Genomic DNA, 17775 nt, shown 5'->3' with positions numbered 1-17775 from the left:
AATACGCGGACAGCCATGGAGCAGAAGTCACCTGCAGGTGTCAGTAAAGGCCCGTTCACGTCAGGTAAATCGGCCACACCTTCACAGGAAGCTCGGACGGATGAAGAAGCAACGGGGCCCTGGGCATCCACACATCTAACAGGCCCCCTGATTCTTGTATGAAGGAACAAGACCCCTCAAACTGAAAGACACACAAAACGAGTCATTTGTAGCTGTTTTGAGTCTCCGACTGTGAATCTCTCAGGTGTTTTGTGCGACGTTGCTTCTCTTTGTAAAGCTGATTTTATTCAATTTCACTTTTGTCTTTGTAGTTGTTTTAGTCATCACGTTTCTTCCTGGGATTTTTTTTTCCTGGTGCGGCCTGCTGACCTATCGCCTCGTACAGCAGGCTAATCCACGTTTAAAAATATAAAGCAGCGACACAGCTCCTTTTAATTTCAAAAATAAATCTTTTTAATATCTCTTCACCCATAACAATAGCTTCATAAACATTATTGGATTTTTCTGTAAACAAACAATACTTAAATACACTCTATCATTTATGCTAAAGTCTCTGTATTAAAGTTACATACATTTTTTTGGAAGAAAAAGAGCACAACATCCCTGCGGCCTTTACTATGAAACTAAATCCCTTAAATTATACCTTAAAACGAAGTATTTAATGATGTACTCTGAATGGAATGTAATATATGATGGTGTGTTGGAATCACCTGCACGGTTTGAAGGTTTTTCAAAAAACAGTAAGTTTAATGTGCGTTTTAATGTCAGACAAATTCATCAATTATCAATTTAATAAATTAAATTTAAAAGGATTCTTCCCTCAGTATTCAGGTATTTAAAAGGGTTATGTCAGACTAAGGGAAATTAAGAGATACAAAAATGGATTGTAAGAGATTTTAAAGGCAACGAAAACGCCCCTTAATTTACAGTATATATTAAAAATGAAACCTTCCATGTTACCTGTTCAATTTTGGAGCACTTTTATCTCTTAAATCCCCTTTAACACATTAAGAAAAAGTATTCAAACCCCTTTATATCTTATAATCCATTAAGACCATGATATCGGCCTTAAAAACACTTAAATTGATAATTAGTGTGTAAACTTAAAGAAAAGTCATTAACCTTAAAGACTAAATTAAGGTGTTTTCAGACTGAATTAAAGGTATTTTAAGGGATTATTGCTTCATAGTGTTTTAAGGACACAAATGTCACCAAAAGTCATAAAAACATCTGTGTGCGCACGTTTTTTTGGTCGTCGTTCAACTGTGTCACTTCACAGTTTGTTCTTCCTGCTGAAAAACTCCCATCAGGCCTCTGTGTCTGGGCAGGAAGTTCATCACAGTCCTGTTCAGCTCTCCAGCTTGGGTTTGGGGTTCAGGTTCATTTTTGTTCATTTTTAGCTTTTTCCTTCCTCACCTGCCGTCCTGAGCTACCCCCAGCGGGTGGAAGCGTCCTGAGTCCAGCAGCTTCCTCCCCAGCCAGTGTAAAAGCTGTGAGTACCAGTGGATCCCGTCACTGTGGCCCCCAGTGGCCCCGGTCCAGATGTGCATCCGCCTCAGTGGGGCGAAGGCCCAGTGAGCCAGAGAGTGCTGGTCCACCACTGCGTAGCAGGACGCCACCACGCCGTCCACCACCAGCGTCCCCTGCTGGGTCAGCGGCGCGAACGCCCCCCTCCCCTCCCTCAGGCTGACCCGGTTGATCCGGGACAGACGGCCCTCTCTGTGGCTCTGTCCCGCTTTACCCTCCGACACCAGCACACACTGTCCCGGCTGGGCGTCGCTGGCGTACACAGTCCTGAGGGCGCCGCGGGCAGGCATCGCCCCCTCTGAGCAGTTCCCCTCAGACACAAATATGAGGTGGGCGGCGGTGAGCGAGAGCTGCGCCCCGGCTTCTGTCTGCAGGGTGTAGAAGAGCCTGCGGGTCCCGGGGTCCCGGTCCAGGAAGGTCAGGACTTCACTGTACAGCAGCTCCCCGCGGCCGTCGCTGCCCGACGAGGTCAGGACTCGCTCACCGGGTCGCAGGTCACTGATAGACTTCAGACCGCCGCTCTCCAACCAGACCAAGGCCTCGCCGGGGAAACAACCTCCAGACTTCGCCGCCACAGAGTGGTCTGAAGACAGACAGAGAGAGAGACAGGAGGGTAAAGAAGAGTCTTCAGATATGGAGGAACAATAACTTAGGAACGATAGAAAAGTTACAGCTGTGGGACACCAAGTCAAAAATGATGACTGTAAGACTTTAATGATGAGGTACGATGCTGTTCTATCACACGGAATAAAAAGAAAAAGTAAAATCTCCTGTTTTTATTTAAATGGCACAATTTTCACTAAATACTTCATAATTTTTGAAAAAAAAGTTTCATCTTTTATATTGTTTTATTTCTCATTCTTAACATTTCATCTGTTTTTCTTGTCAGAAATGAGCTCCCAAACTAAAGAGCCAACAGTAAATCTTTCCAGCTCCTTTTAGCTAAATATTGACTTCTTTCTTTCCTCGGCTGGACATAAAAGAAGAATAACCGAGCTGCCAGATAAAAGCTGCTGTTTGCAGCCCTGACTGAATGTGTGTGTGTTTCTACACGCGTGTTCAGGCATGACTGTGTTCGTGACAATGAGTCCAAGGACTTGAAAGTGACACTTGAGGACAGTCTCAAGTCTATCTGGGGATAAATATTTGGGGAGGGCAGGAAAGCCAAGGCCAGGTGATAAGATAAGTCACCTGAAAGAGGAAGGAGCAGAGCAGGAAAAGGAGCCAGCGGGTTAATCATCGGACAAACGTCGCATGACTCCACGTTTAGAAGTATGTCGACGGGGCTCGAGGGTTTCTGGGAACGTGAATTCACCGTTTGTTGTGATTTTAGGAGTTTCATGCTGCTGATCATCATCTTGTTTCATCAGACACTCAACGAAAACTTATTAAGGGGAACAATACTTTTGTTTTTTCCTTTGAAAAATAAATAAATAAGATAATACTTTATCATATGACAACAAAAGAGCTCAAATATGTCAAATAAACTGTTAGTGTTCAGTTTTGTATGAAAGTCCAAATGTTGACTTGAAATCTCACAATTCTGGTTTAATGAGTCAAATTCATTTCTTATTCTTGTTCTTATATTGCAGTTTCTATCATTTTTTAAATCATTGTCAAAGCTTGTGATGTTATTTTATTTGCATGACTTTTTATACCATTACAATGACTTTGAAAGTAATAATTTTGCCTTATAATCAAATAATTTTAAATAAAGTCACATTTATGAGCTAATTTATGATATTTTTGAATTACTACATAGTTATTTTGACTTACACTAAATACACATCCTACTAAAAGTTCAACGTAAGGGATGACAGGCTGAAAAAGCTGAAAGTAATGGATAAATGGCTGAAATAAATAAATACTCCCAGCATCCAGGTGGGGATCCGCTGGATAACAGGAACACGTCTGCCTCTTTATATGGTGATAAAACTTTAAATAAATAAAAAGGAATCCTCTGAAAGTGTCTCCTGTAAATCATCCTCATCCCACTTCATCATATCGACACAGCTCTTCATTACCAAACAAAACCTGCCAGAACTAGTTTCAGTTTTTGAATAAAAGAAATTTAAATATTTGTATTTCCCCGATGACCTTCCTGACTGTCTTCCTGGATGAAATGTGTTGGTCGGAGGTGAAACGCACCATTAATCCCAGTGTTTCCTCCTCATACAGGATCTCCCCCTTTTGCCGGTCCAGTCCTTCATCTCGCCGTCCCCGTGCTGTGCTGCCCCCTAGTGGTTATCTCCTCTTTCTGACTAAAGTCCAGCTGTCCCCCGTTTCAGGGATTTGTTGGGAAACGTTTCCTCAGCTGGCTGCTTTTACTTCCTAACAACGTCATTTTTGAGGAAATTTTGAGGGAAAACAGTAGAAAAAAAAAGGAGAAATCAAAAACATGAAAAAGAAAAATACCAACTTGATTGGTTGCCCTTCTGATCAAGTCAAGGACTGGGCCCTCGCAACCCGATCTGGGAGGGAAGAAGAGAGGAGGAGGAGGAGGAGGAGGAGGAAGGGAAAAGAGAGAGGAAGCAGGAGAAGGGAGAAAGAAAAGGAAAATGTCCGTTACCACTCAGTGTAAATGTGTCAGCTGATGTTGAAGCGGCTGTTTGATTCTGATGCATTTTAACAAGAGGCTGCAACATTCAGCACATGTGTGCGTCCACTTCTGGATCACACGTCTGTGTTACTTTTCATGCTGACTGCACATTTTCTCAATCCACACACCCCATGAACTGTTGAGTATGTTGAACCGTGATGAGAATCTGTACGTCTCATCCTGACCCGGTTTGGAGGTGGAACTTTTTCAGGAACTTTCCAACGGTCTAAAGCCCGGTGGAGATCAGCTGATTTAGTCAGCTGGTGTTTCAAAAAGCCACGAAACAAAACAGAGACGACTTTAACAAGATTTTAAGGTGGACCTTCTCCTCCGGTGTGAACACAGGTGAAGTTCTTTAACAAGACGAGCCGAGAGTCATCCAGCAACAACTCTTCAGGAGGAACCACTTCAGGATTACTTCTATCCAGTCTGACCAAGTTTTCCACAGCTCATCTCTGAATTTGTGGTTGTGAATAAGAGAAGTCGCTCATTTAAAACACATGCTAGGAACTGTTAGCCTGCGGCCTGATTTGATGAACCTGAATCCTCTGAAATCATCCAGATGTGTCTGTTTAAGGTTCGGTGTGAAGAAAGCAAGAAAGCCACCAACAGCTCACAGAAGCTGACCTCTAGATGTGACGTCTGGTCTGAGGGAACACGAGGGGAGAGGATGACGAGGGAGAAGAGGAAGAAGGAGGATTTCAGAGCTGACGAGTGCCCGGTTACTTCAGAGGCAAGCAAGATGAGGGTTAGTGATCAGAGACAGAGAGAGTTAGAAAGGAAAGCAAAGGAAAGCAGCTGCTGTTGAGTTTCTGTCCGTTTGTCTGCCTTCAACAGGAAACCGCTTTCTGTTGAGCTTTTCAAGTTTTGTGTCTATTTCTACAAAACAAAGCTCAACGTGTCAGCGACATATCGGTTTAATCTTTGACAGTTTTTGAAACTACGACTCGTGAGTTTTGACACCATTATGACCTTTGTGATGCCGTACTTTGAGGAATGTAAACGTGATCCGCTGAGCCACGAGGCGGGGAACATGGATGAGGCACCTGAAAAGCTGAAAACTCAACTTTGTGAGTGTTCGAGGCTGAAAAGCTTCCATTCAGATTGTCGTCAGTTTGATTCGAAAACAAAAGTCTGCAGCTTTCTGTCCTCCTGTACGGTTTCTTTAGTTTGAATTTAAAGTTGAAAGGCTTCAGTGACGTTAAACAGAAGTCTGTGATGGAGGTGGAGCAGCTGTAAACACCTCTCACCAGCTCATCTTCATGCGCCCTGGAACACGTTCTGCTTGTGATTTGGAAGAAGCTTTCTCCCAGCGCGGTCCCGCGGCTGCTCACCTGACTTGACGCTGCAGTGGATGTGGGCTTTGGACTCGTAGTAGACCCAGTCGAATCCGGCCTCCACCGCCAGCCGCGCCAGCATGGCGTACTTGTTCCTGTCCCGGTCCGAGGTGGTGATGTCCACCGCCCGGCCCTCGTAGTGCAGCGACTCCTCCGAGTGGTGGCCGTCCTCGTCCCAGCCCTCGGTGACCCGCAGCCGGACCCCGGGCCAGAGGTTCATCACCGAGATGGCCAGAGAGTTGAGCTTGTCTTTGCAGCGCTGCAGCAGAAGGAACACAGCACACTAATTCTTATTTTGTCTGCATAAATATGATCCTGCACGCACAAATCTGTCTGCACAGATCTAGAAACTAACACAGAACCATGTAAACATACACAACATGACCAAAAGTATGTGACCCCGGACCCCTGCTCCTGCAGGTTGGAATTAATCAGAAAAGTCGGGACACCTAACAAAGACCCATTCTACCTGCATCCGTGGACTCCACCGGACCCACATCACCCCTCCACCCCCCACTCCCCACACACCCCCACCCTCCTTGTCTGTGGCTCCAGCCTTCCCAAAATGCACCCCTGCTGTCCCGGCTCAGGCTGTTTGCTCTCTGTGGTGAGTGAAGGGAGCCGGGAGGCTATGTTAGGGATGGATGGAGGGGAGAGCGGGTGGGTGGGGGTGACGGGGGTGGCCGCTGCAGGAACAAGAGGTCCTCAGCGTCCCTCTAAACCTGGAGTCTGGTCAGGGTGAGCAAACAGAAGGTGAGAGGGCCCATTGAAGGACTGGATCAACTCCCTCCTGCTCCAGCTCACGCTAATAATCCTCCCATTTATCTCATCACGACTCCGGCTGCATTGTCAGAGCAACATCATAACATCTCAGGTGACCTCTCAGACACACCTGGTCTGACATTCACAGAACATGTGAGGAGAATTCATTTTAAAAGAGGTGCAAATAGGACCGACTTCTTTTAAAACTCTGATTTTAGGAAAATATAAGAGATTAAATAATCATTTTCAGAAAACATGAATGTTTAAATATTTTTGTTTCATAGTGATCCTATTAAAATATGACTGAATTATTAACTTGTTTTGTCCACGAGTTTAACAAATTTCAGCTTGATAAATACTGAAATTTGTACACAAGGTGCACTTAATAAAAGTAGAAAGAAGTTGATTGAAGTGGGGCTGTAGAAAAAGTCTGCTGACAGTTTGAATTTGACAAACGTGGGGAAAACTTTAAGATTTGTAAAACACTATTTCATTTATGCGTTTTGGTTGTTTGGATAATTAAACACAATGTCTTGGTAAAACGTGCAGGTACGATGTATTTTGGAGTGCAGTGTGTAAATTGTTCATTAAAAGAGTTTAATAGGTTTCAGCCTCCAGATGAAGGTAAACTCTGAAACTTTTCTGATTTGGATTGAAGCTGAATTGAGGTTTTGTTGCTTTTATTCCGTGTGAGTGGCAGATGTAATGAAAGAGATCAGAATCCCGGTGACTCCAGTCTTATTAAATCAACTCTGCGTGAGTGCAGGCCGTCTTGTCACGTCCCTGCAGCCTCTGAAAGCTTTTCTCAGTGATGCAGCGTTTCATGAATCTCGGCCTATTACGGCTGCAAACTGGGATTAAACCCTATAAATGTCTTTTTCCATGTTGGCTGTGATAAGAATAGCTCGTGGCTCGGTGGCCACAGATGCCTTTTCACGGTGTTCAGTGTGGATTTTAACGTCTTATGTTTTCTCTGTGCGGTCAGAGCAACGAGCTGGACTTCATAAATCAGACGATAGATTTTTGTTGGTTTTCCTTTCAAGGTATACAGATCGACGGGGGTTTCTGTAGGAGCGGTTTTAGCACTAAACCGCTGGCTGCACAAACATTGGACGCACAGGCTGACAACATGCGCCTATATGCACACCTTTGCGCTGCAAAAAGTGTCCTTCTGAACAAGTCGTTGTGTCTCTTGTGGCGTCTAAAAGACTGTTTTCAAAATCTGCAAAAAACAGCGGTCTCTTCACTTGATCTCAATGCAATTAGACTATTTTCATGATATCCTTATGGTTTGCTGAAAGTGAAATAATCTGCCTTTTCAGGAGCAAATTTTACGCGTGACGTGTCCCAGAAATCCCCCAAATTAATGAAGATATATTGTGCAAGAGTAAAGTAATGTGGCACGTCTGCTTTTCTCTGCATATATATAAATAAACCCATGCACTGAAAGAGCATTAAAGGTGAAAGGTGCCACTTTTTGCAGCGTGGCTTTGCCCCTGAACAGTCGAGTCTGTATATGCAGCACAAGCGCCCAGGAAAAGCGAATAAAACCTAAAGAGGCGAAAAAAATCCGTATAATTAAGGCTTTAGCACAAGTGAAGTGGGCTATTTTTGCACATGTGCGCTGCGAAAACAAACAAAAAGTAACACGGAATAGTAAAAGACAAACAGGAGGCTGTCTCCTGCGGCTTGGAGCCCATAAATTGTGTGCAGGTCAGCGCCGTTGACGCGCAGAGGCTCGGGGTGCGCGCTGCAAAAAATGTGAGACGTCGTTTCGCCTTCAGACTTATCTGAACTATTTAATTCATTACAAGCCTCAAGTTGTCGAATTTTGCGTTTATTGCGATTTGGACTCATTTCCTGGTCAAATTGGCCACAGCACGAGAGAACAATCCAACCATGTCTATTGAATTTGGAATATAAAACTCAAATTAAGCCGGTTTACTTGCACCACCAAAAAAATTGAAGGGACTCATCCACACGTGCAGATTTGACCCATGACTTTATCACTGCATCTCCGCTGCAGTGATTCTCTCCGCTGGATATTTCTTGCAGTGCGCGCAGCGAGGTGACAGCTCCAGACTGGAGTGCGCGCTTTCATTCCCCACGTGGGTCTGTGGACATAAACGCTGCCGCTCGAGAGGAAGCCCGCGGTCACAAGAGCCAGATATAAATACTTTATTCCTGGGGAAATTGGGAGTCAAATAAATTCCACCCGGGGCCACATCAATGACGGTGTCGTAAAAATTTTTGACAGTCCAAAAGGCGACTGTTAACTCTGGCCAGTCGGGCTAAAAACGAAAACGGTAAACATCAGTACACGCTTGACCCGGGCTCTAACCAAATACGACATTTGGCTGTTTTTCCACCAAAAAACATGATGTAAAACAGAGGACATAGTGTTTTAATTAAGAGCGACCACTTTTCCGTACATTTTTAGACGGGGTTGCCCTCTTTTACGCATGAGCTGCCCACAGTGAACCTCTGAAACTTCATGTGAAGCAGAAGAGGAGGACTCTGACTCAAACTGTTCACCTTCACAATTCAGACTCCACCGTGTCAACAAGCCGTGGGGTGTTCAGAATTGACTGCAGAATGAGTTGTGCACACAGACAGATTTTGGAATCAGTGTTTCCCAAAGAGCCAAACTGCAAGAAAAAAAAGAATCCACCTTAAAACCAATTTCTTTTAAGGACAAGTGCTAAACCTGTTTCATTTAGAAAAAAAAGAAAATCATCTTCTGATGTTGCTGCTGTGATTTAAATCTGGCAATCTGAAACAGCTTATTTAAATAGCATTCATATTTGTAGTCTTAACAAAAAATTAGGCTATCAGAAAGGGTTTTTTTTTTGCAGTGAGGAACCTTGAGTCAACAAAAAATGTGGAAAAGATAACAGCTTCCACGCGCTTAAAGACCGGGCAAAGTGCACCAAGTAAAGCGGAATACCTCCATTAGAACTGGACTCTAGTCCTGACAGAACCCGGCCAGGAGCACTCTGCAGACGGGAGGGTTACCTGTGTCATCATGCGGTCTGCACCTGTGTTCTCCTCATCCTTGAAGATGATATCGGGGTTGTAGTTCGGGGTGAGCTCCTTGAAGCGCTCAGAGTTCCGGGTTATTTTCCCTTCGTATCTCCCGCTGGCCCCTAATGTTTTCTCAGCCACGTTGGGACTGAACTGCTTGTAGGCGAGCGGCGCCAGCTTCCGAGGTGACCGCCTCTTGCCATAGCCTCTACCCGGTCCGCAGCCCTCGCTGACCGGCGAGAGAAGGAAGGCGCACCCGGCGAGGCACGTCACCAGCGTCGGGAGCAGCATTCCGCCCCGAGCCGGTGTGTCACCCCCCGGCGGGAGGCCAAAATGTCACCGCTGTATTTCTTTCGAAGTGTCTTCCCCCGCGTGGGTTCACCTTTATAATCTTAGAGTGGCGATAACGATACAGGACTCATCCCAGAGTCCCCAAAAGTCGCCATTCCCAGCGCGTAAAAGTGGCCAGTGCGCCGCCGGAGAGACGTGAACCTGTCCTCTGCGCAGCTGACACACTTCTGTCCCGAGTGCACGCGGAGGCAGGGGCATAAATAGGCGAGGGGAGTTTATCTTGGCAGGCAGGTTCAAAGCTGTCCTTCTGTGTTGAAGTTGTGAGAAACGGGCTACAGACAGACACGGAGGCGCGCGGTGCGTAGGCTGGCTGCGCCTGTTGGGCACGGCGGTCAAAGGGTGTCCCCGCAGCGGTTTCTGCCTCTCGGGTTTGCTCTCAATGCGTCCCTGTGGCGCAGGGCTGTTGGCAGAAATGGAAATGGAAGAGATCCTACTACAGTACAGATGAGGTGCCGCAGGAGAAGAAGAAGACCGCGCCCTGCTGGACCTGCCCTCTGCTCCGTCCTCTCCTCCCATCGGGGTGGCACAGGCCCCGTAGCCGCCTTCATCTGTTTATTGTCAGCCGGAGCTTCAGCCAAGAATACAGACAAACATCGAGCCAGGACACTGCCGGGTCGCACGTGCTCTTATTGTCCTTTGGACCCATGTCCTCAAGTCAAGACGCAGGTACAAGCAGTGAGACCTGCAAAACCTTCTGACCCCTCCTTTCTGAGATGTGAACTCAGTACAGTGACATAACAGCCTGCCAACAAACCTCTGACCATAATGTGCTGCTTTATGTTTTCTCCCTGTATCAGTCTAGCTCATTTAGGGACCACATGCAAAACCCTCAAAAACCCGAGTTAAGGGGCCCAGGATCCTGGTTTATAAACCCACTCTCAAAGAAAACCAGTTCGGACATGATATCACAATCATCAGACAGGTGACACACTTTTAAAATCTGCTGCAGTGGGCACTGCTTTGATCCTGCCTGTAATCTTCATGGGGTTTAAATGCTGCCTGCACACCAGGTGAGGAAAGGTTCAATTTGGGTCTCTTTACCTACAGCAGTCGCCTTCGGCTGACATTAGACATCCATGTTGTTTGACTAACATCCGGGAGCTTTCAGAGGGAGGAAAGCTTCCTTCAGTTCAGGTTCCTCCAGTTTGGCATGAAGCCCTCTAAAGATGAAGCAAATCAGTCTGAAGTATCAAAACATCAGTTGATTTTCACATTTGTGTGAATGAAATTTTAAAGTTGGACCTTTTCCTTGTGGATCTTCGTCTCGTATTCCTGATGGATGTCTTCCATAAACGCTCAGTGAGACCTGAACTCCGTTGTTTTTGGCAGCAAATTATCCAAAAATGGCAGTTCAAGCCCCACTGAAAAATGTCCTTCAGAAAGTACGACCCCCGTGCAAGGACTTGAAGGATAAAACAACTAGGAACTTGATCTGGACCCTGGTTCCTCCGGTGGAAACGCAGGTACAGAAACTGAGCTGCTCAAATGATCAGTCGGTTCTGTGATGAATTGTTTGGTTTGATCAGACAACCTGCCCATCACAAAATCCCAGAGAACGAGGTGACGTCATCAAAGCTCTTGTTTTGCATTTGGAGTTTACAAGGAGCAAAATCACACATCTGAGAACATGCAGGCATGAAAGGGTGTTTTTTTGGCTTGAAAAATGATGGTTAAAATGATTGATTACTCATAACAACAAGCGCAGATACGGACAAAAACCCTGATAACATACAGAAACATCTGTCTGTTGTCTGAAGTTGTGAAAGATGCTGAGCTCCGATTGGGCGAAATGAATTCCGACTGTGCAGCAAGAATTTAGGACTGATCAACTAATATGAAATCGACGACCTCAAAACCCCAAAATATCATGTCCTCTTTTTCAAAAACAAAACATTCCCCTCTTATTACAAATGAACTTTTCAGGAGCACTTACAGTGGATCTCTAATAAAATACACGCTGCAGTCCTGGTTATAATAAAGCCACTTCTCAGTGATGTTTGTCACACAGAAACACTTGAAACACTTTGGAGCCATGCAGGCAAACAGTGACTTCTCAACTAAAACTTCAATAGCATTCCCGAGATGCTGCAACACCTTGAGTCAACATCTCACCGAGCTCTGAAAAAGGAGAGCGGTCCCTCTATCGACCGCCGTCGACCCATTATGCTCCGTCTGTCTGACCCGGGAAGAAACCGACGACTTCAAAAAGCATCTCCCGACAAAAACACAGGATTTTTTTTTGCTTCCAGTAAATAAACAGGAAGCTTTCATACAAAGAGAAAAATATATTTTCCCCACAATAGCATTTTTGACAGAAGTCCCAACTACTGTTTAAATAGCCACAAGTCATCACTTTCCTTCAGCCTCAGAGAGGATGTTCAATTTACTCTTTCTTACTCTAATGTGACCATTTAAAAAAGTTGTTTTGGAAATAATGAACAAAAACAATCATTGAAATGAAATGTCTGGTTTCTTTAATTGACTTACTGTCAGTGAAACTAGATGAAGCCTGATGCTGTAGATCACTAAATTATTAAAAAATAGTTCATACACTTATTTCATTGTGTGTTTAACCTAAAATCTCAACACTAATTAAAATTGTAAAATGTCCTTCTTCAGAGTAAAAGTTTAAAATAAAAGAAGTGGTTTAAAAGGCAGGTCGCCAGATGGAGAAACTGTGAACTGTTTGGGCCTCCTGCAGCTCGGGCTCATCTGAACAGGCCCACTTTCTTCTTCTTTGGTTTGGAGGAGCGTTGCTTTGAAGGGTCAGACCTGACGGGTAGAGACTGAGGAAGACAAAAAGGAGGAGACGAGGAAGATTGATTTTTTAAAGATTTTCAAATAAGAATTTCAATTTCTGATTTCTTGTTTTTAAACATTCTCTTTTATCTTCTCTTAAAAAAAACTGAGTGACATAATGTCTCAGTATTTGTTATATTTAAGTGTTGGTATAATTTTATGACGGTAATAATAAAAATCTGCGTAAAAACTCTGTCACTTTTCCTGCTGAATTTTAGAAATCACTCCAAATATTTCATTTGAACATGAACAAAGTGATTCAGTCATGAAAGGTGGATATGTGAGAGTGTTCTTCGGTTCCTCCCGTCTTCTCCCCGACGTACCTGTTGTACTGTGGGTGTGTCGGCCATCTCGGCTCCAGGTGTGTCCACCTGCCCGTCGTGGCTCTGGTTTCTGTCCTTGTCTGCCGGTTCACTGCTGATAGACCCGCCACCTGAAGGACGAGCACAAATACGATCAAACACTCAGGAAAATCTTCTGTGAACTTACATTCTGTGGAATCTTTGGTTGTCGGTCAGAAATTGTGAGTGAAATTCTCAAAGTTCTACAGTCAAGCTCCAACCAACGTCTTCACATCAGCAATCAGAAGATGGTGTGAAAAGACCCAGAACGCACCGACGAGCTGATTCAATGCAATGTTTTTGTTTTTTGGTTCAGCAGACATTCATTGTACAATCTTCTTTCTAACAGAGTTTGTGCGTCAGCTCGACGTCTGACGTTACAAACAAAGACCTTTCTTCCGTCTTATTTGATGTTCGCCAGCTGCTGGTGCCTTTAATCGAATGTGTTTGACGAGAAGAGACAAGAGACAGCAGAGGAAGTCACCTCCATTTCAAGGACAAATCAGGCTCAACATTTTCAGTGGACAGTTTCTAAAAGACAAACATAGCTGCTGTGTATTTGTCCCACATGTCCCTTCAACTGTGAAACGTTTGCATCCTGTATCTGTCATATTTGATTTTATTATTTTATACGTCTCACTTGAAGGTCATCCACAATAAATTTGGTAAGTCATTAACCCTTGAGGTCATTTCTCAGCACGTTCTCTGGTCCTCGTCTCTTCAGGAGGACAATTTGTTGCCCTTCCATCCTTTACATCACTGTAAACTGAGTGTTTTGGGGTTTGGGCCTGTTGGTCAGACTGTGATGGGACATTTTATAGACATATTATTAAAAGTAATCATGAGTCACAGGCCCATATGTGTAGGTCAGTCTGTTCATTCAGAATCATAAATATAAAGTGTTTGCCTCTATAAATAGCACAATGGGAGGGCGTCCTGGAATTAAGATCAAACTCACCTGGAGAGGAGGGGACGGCTCCCTCTGTGGCGGCGGGCTCCTCGACGGAGCGCTCCACTGACAGTTTGCGTTTTCGTGCATTTCCGTGAGCGACGATGGCGGCGTACAGCTGCTGGAGGTCGGCGTCGAAGCCCGAAGCGTCCTGCTGTTCAGAGCGCAGCAGAGGAAGAACCTGAGGCGAAGAGAAGCAGAGGTACAGAGGACTCAGGAGGCTGGTAACACAAAACAATGAACTTTAATTCATTTTTATTTCACTTTTCTTTTTTGTCTTTTCAGACCTCGTGACCAGTCGGCATGTTTCAGGTGTGATTTCCCTCCCTGCATGAGTTCGACTCTTTAAAGCCTGCACATCCATTAAAAATAATGCTGAGTTCCAGTTCCTGCGAGGCGCAGCTCGGTGCATTCGGTTCTGTTTGTTTTATGGCCCCGCTGTGGGAGTCACATGTCCGAGGTGTGATGCAGGGTGTGCCGGGGCTGCGATAAGCCTCAAAATCAAAGCTGCATTATTGGCACAGCTGACCGCAGGTAGAGCGGCAAGCAGGAACAACTGAAAGACAAACAGCAGCTCTGTCAACCGACCGGCTGACAGATAAGGCTGCGGGTAAACTCCTGCGACATTATGCGAACACACGGCCGACGCGTAGAAAAACACCAACTATTCACTAAATCCCTCTTTTTTTCCCCAATGGAGAGGACAAACTCTCCAAATTAGCTCCTCAAATATTGACCGGGAGAAATTGGTGGTCTCCTGCTCGCTGTCAGGGCAGAGGGGCTCCTAAACACACTTTGGTCAGGTTTCGAGGTTTCGCATTGATTTATTTTTGTTATTTGTTTGTTTAAATATCGTAAAAATAAATGTATGCTCTGGTGAGGCTTCGTTCTGCTTTGGGCACAGAGAAACCAATGTGCTGAGGGGAGAGAAAGCAGCAGAAAGCCGACCTTATTCTCTCTTTTTATTCACTCCCCCCCTCCCCTCCTCTACCCCCCTCCCACACCACCTCCCCCGGCTGCCAACCAGCACACTTTAGATTATTTGATCTGAAATGTTGAGCTCAATTTGTTGGATCCGGCGGCCCTGAAGCGCTGACATCAACTGTCTGTTTGATAGTTTGAAGCCCCCTCTCCTCCGTATGGAAGCCCACCGGGGCCGTGAAAAGTGGATGAAGTTATGCAGGATGAGAATACTATTTTAGGAACGGTAGAAAAGTGGCCGCAGGGTGCGAGAACAGTGTGGAGAGGATTGTTATCGGCTGCCGGTGACCTGAAAGGAAACACCAGACGAGGAATAAAAAGGTGATTACAGCAGGTCAATAACCTCTCTCTCGTTGTGTCGAGCTCAGTAATGCTCTGGAAAGTTCCTCCTGCTTTTGTAACGGAGCAAAGTCCACCAACAACCCGGACCAAGAACACTCACCTGGCAACCACGCCTCCAGGCCCCGCCCCCTTGCCCACAGTAAAGCATCATGTGTGGGGAAGGTGACGAGAGGACGGAGGGAGAGCTGGCAGCGTGTTGGTACTTCCTCTATTATTAGCAGGTAAACAGCTCTGATTTTAGACGAGCTGCTGCTGTTGTTTTTTGAGCGGGGGTCTGGTGCCGGAGAGTCTCTCACTCTCTCTCCCTCGTCCTCGCCTCTGTTGCTGACCTCATGTTTACTCTCCCTCATTCCTCTCAACCTTGTTTCTCTCATCGTGACCTCAGCTTCCCGTCCCGACTCCCAGAGCGATGCCCGGCTTACATTTGAACCCCCGAGGACTCAAGGTCACATCATTGGAAAAAAACTGGAGGATGGAACCGCTCAGGGAACAAACGGTTCAAACAGGGAAAGGACGAGGCTGAGACAAGATGTGGAGCGATAACATGGATTTATAATCAGCTGCAATAAACAACGAAAAGCTCCAACTATAACCTCCAGATGCTCTCAGCTGTCCATCTGTTGAAGCAACGATCGACTCCACAGTCGGCTGAGTCCGAGAGATTGCAGCTGATTGGTGGACACCAAATGTGTCTTTCTGCAACATAACGTACAACCAAACCGTTTGAAATTCAAAAAAGCAGCAGATTACTGACCCACACCTGCAGTCACGACGGTGATTTAACACGAGCAGACAACACTGAGTGACGTAGGAAGACACACGGATGGTACGAAACAAAACAAACAGAGGGAGGCCAAGTCCTCACCACCTGGTTTAGTGGATAAGGGCTGAAAATAAATCCCAGCATCCTCTCTGCTCTGACATCATCCACACCTTCGCTTCATTTACCTTTCACCTCTGTGCCCTCGCTGCCGTCACATCTCCCTTCAGGCCGACGATGACACGCAGAGAGCTGCTAATGTGAGCCGAAGGTTCACACGGAGCCTGATGTCCCGTTAAGAGTCACAATAATATCTCAGTTTAGGCTAAAATGACTCATGAAGTCACCGCGAGGCAAAACACAGGACGGCTTCTGTCCATCGAGAAAAGAGCTGCTGTAAACTTTACACAACCGGCCGAATGTTTACGAGAGCCTGAACAATACATCAACTGGATTTTTTTGGGTAAATCTCAGAAAAGAAATAGAAACTGCGGCACAGAAATCTTTTTTACAGGCTTCATGTTGTGTTTTTGACGTGTGAGTGCAGCACCATCTGAATGTTAAACGTGGCTGATGACGGTCGAGCTCCACTGACTGGTTGAAAGTGCAGCGGCCAGCATGTGTCAATCCAGGGAACCTCTCAGGAAAGATGCTTTAAACTTGGTAAAGAAAACTTTGGTGGATCTTGACTTGCTGATAATTAAAGCTCGTCAAGACACTTCTGATGTAAAGAAGGAAAACTGCAGACGGCTCTGATAATAAAGTCATCTTTAAAGATTAATCTGATGTCAGAAAACTGCTGTTCATGACAGTCGAACATTCAGGGGGAAGCACAAAGACGGGAAACAGGGAGAAACCTTCACACCTGGTTCTGTCCAGACATCAAGATCCACTCGGAGAACCCCTGAAACTTCACACTGTGTTTAATCTGCACGACAACCAGAACACTCAAACATCAGTGTTGGTACTGGTCTCGTGAACGCAGCATCCCTCAGCTTTGTTCTCTGTAAACTCCTGATTCTGACGGTCCAGCTTCCATCAGATGAGGAGCCGTCCACAGTTTGGTTCACCGCACGCTCGCTATAACAGGAAGTGTTAAGTGTCTCAAATAAAGTGCAGCACTGCAGGAGGCGGTTCTTGTGAACTGCGCCCGGCGTGTTCACGTGTCGACAAGCGCTGCCGCCGCCGTGTTTTGTGTTGCTGCTCACAGGCTCGTGATGTCTTTGCGGGACGCTGCGCTCGGCCGGTCCAGGTTGGGACTCGGCCCAGAGGCCAGCAGCTGAAGAGGGGGAGCAGCCAGGCCACAGAGGGCCTAATTACAGACCCATACCAGGGACAACCCTGTGGAAACTGTGTGCAACTGACAGAGGGCACAGGAGGAGGAGGGGCTCCTGGATGGAGGTGGTTTTGTTTGGCTGTTTTTACTCTTTACAAACAGCAGAGAAACTGTGGCAGCAAATCATGATTATTTGAGACAAGTCTGTAAAATAAGAGAAGGAGATATCTCTTTTAGGCTATTTTTCTGTCTCTATTCCATCTAAAAATATCTTTAAAGACACTGAAATTGAAAATGTTATTTGCACATTAAGTGTTAAACATGGGATTCTTCTTCCCATCTGTTGCATCTGAAGTTTGGGACACACCTGAGGAAGAAGTCCAGACCTCGGGCCCAACACGCTGCAGGTCTGCATGTCCCAAAACCAGCCGTGCACTGATATCTATGATATATATGTCATTAAACTCTACAGTCCCAACACGACAAGGAGTTCACTCATTCTCACAGCTGCAGACAGCAACAACAAACACCGGAGAAAGCTGAAGGCTTCCTCGCCGACACCAGGCCGAAGGTGCACGACTCACGATTCAGCACAGCACAGCAGACTGATGAGGATTTTACTCTCCAGTTTGAACACCAACTTTGTCCAACAGGATTTAGTTGTTTTAAATATTGACAAACTTCTTTCTTATGTGATGACCAGCAGCTGAATACTGTGACCAGGAAG

At 45.6% G+C, this 17775-nt stretch overlaps 2 protein-coding genes across 3 annotated transcripts in view; both read right to left on the bottom strand.

Moving 5' to 3' along the window:
- Positions 1-1378: 1378 nt before the first annotated feature.
- LOC138207111 (indian hedgehog B protein-like) lies at positions 1379-9540 on the bottom strand. The gene is made up of 3 exons (XM_069164132.1): positions 9241-9540; positions 5461-5722; positions 1379-2110 (listed from the first exon to the last, which is right to left on the bottom strand). Exons 1-3 carry the CDS (start codon positions 9538-9540, stop codon positions 1413-1415), a joined length of 1260 nt encoding a protein of 419 aa, XP_069020233.1. The 3' UTR covers positions 1379-1412.
- Positions 9541-12051: 2511 nt separating this feature from the next.
- nhej1 (nonhomologous end-joining factor 1) overlaps positions 12052-17775 on the bottom strand; it is a 12623-nt gene continuing 6899 nt past the window's right edge. For both annotated transcript variants that reach the window (XM_069164133.1, XM_069164134.1), the window contains exons 7-9: positions 13699-13870; positions 12723-12832; positions 12052-12386 (exon numbers count right to left, since the gene is read on the bottom strand). In XM_069164133.1, coding sequence (XP_069020234.1) covers positions 12309-12386; positions 12723-12832; positions 13699-13870 — 360 coding nt within the window. In that variant the 3' untranslated portion in view covers positions 12052-12308. The remainder of the gene's footprint in view (positions 12387-12722; positions 12833-13698; positions 13871-17775) is intronic.

This window comes from Embiotoca jacksoni, unplaced genomic scaffold, assembly GCF_022577435.1.
Source record: "Embiotoca jacksoni isolate LCO1_2020_lvr unplaced genomic scaffold, fEmbJac1.0.p SCAF_30, whole genome shotgun sequence".
In the NCBI taxonomy this organism is placed as follows: domain Eukaryota; kingdom Metazoa; phylum Chordata; class Actinopteri; family Embiotocidae; genus Embiotoca; species Embiotoca jacksoni.
This window is presented reverse-complemented; position numbering and strand designations above follow the sequence as displayed.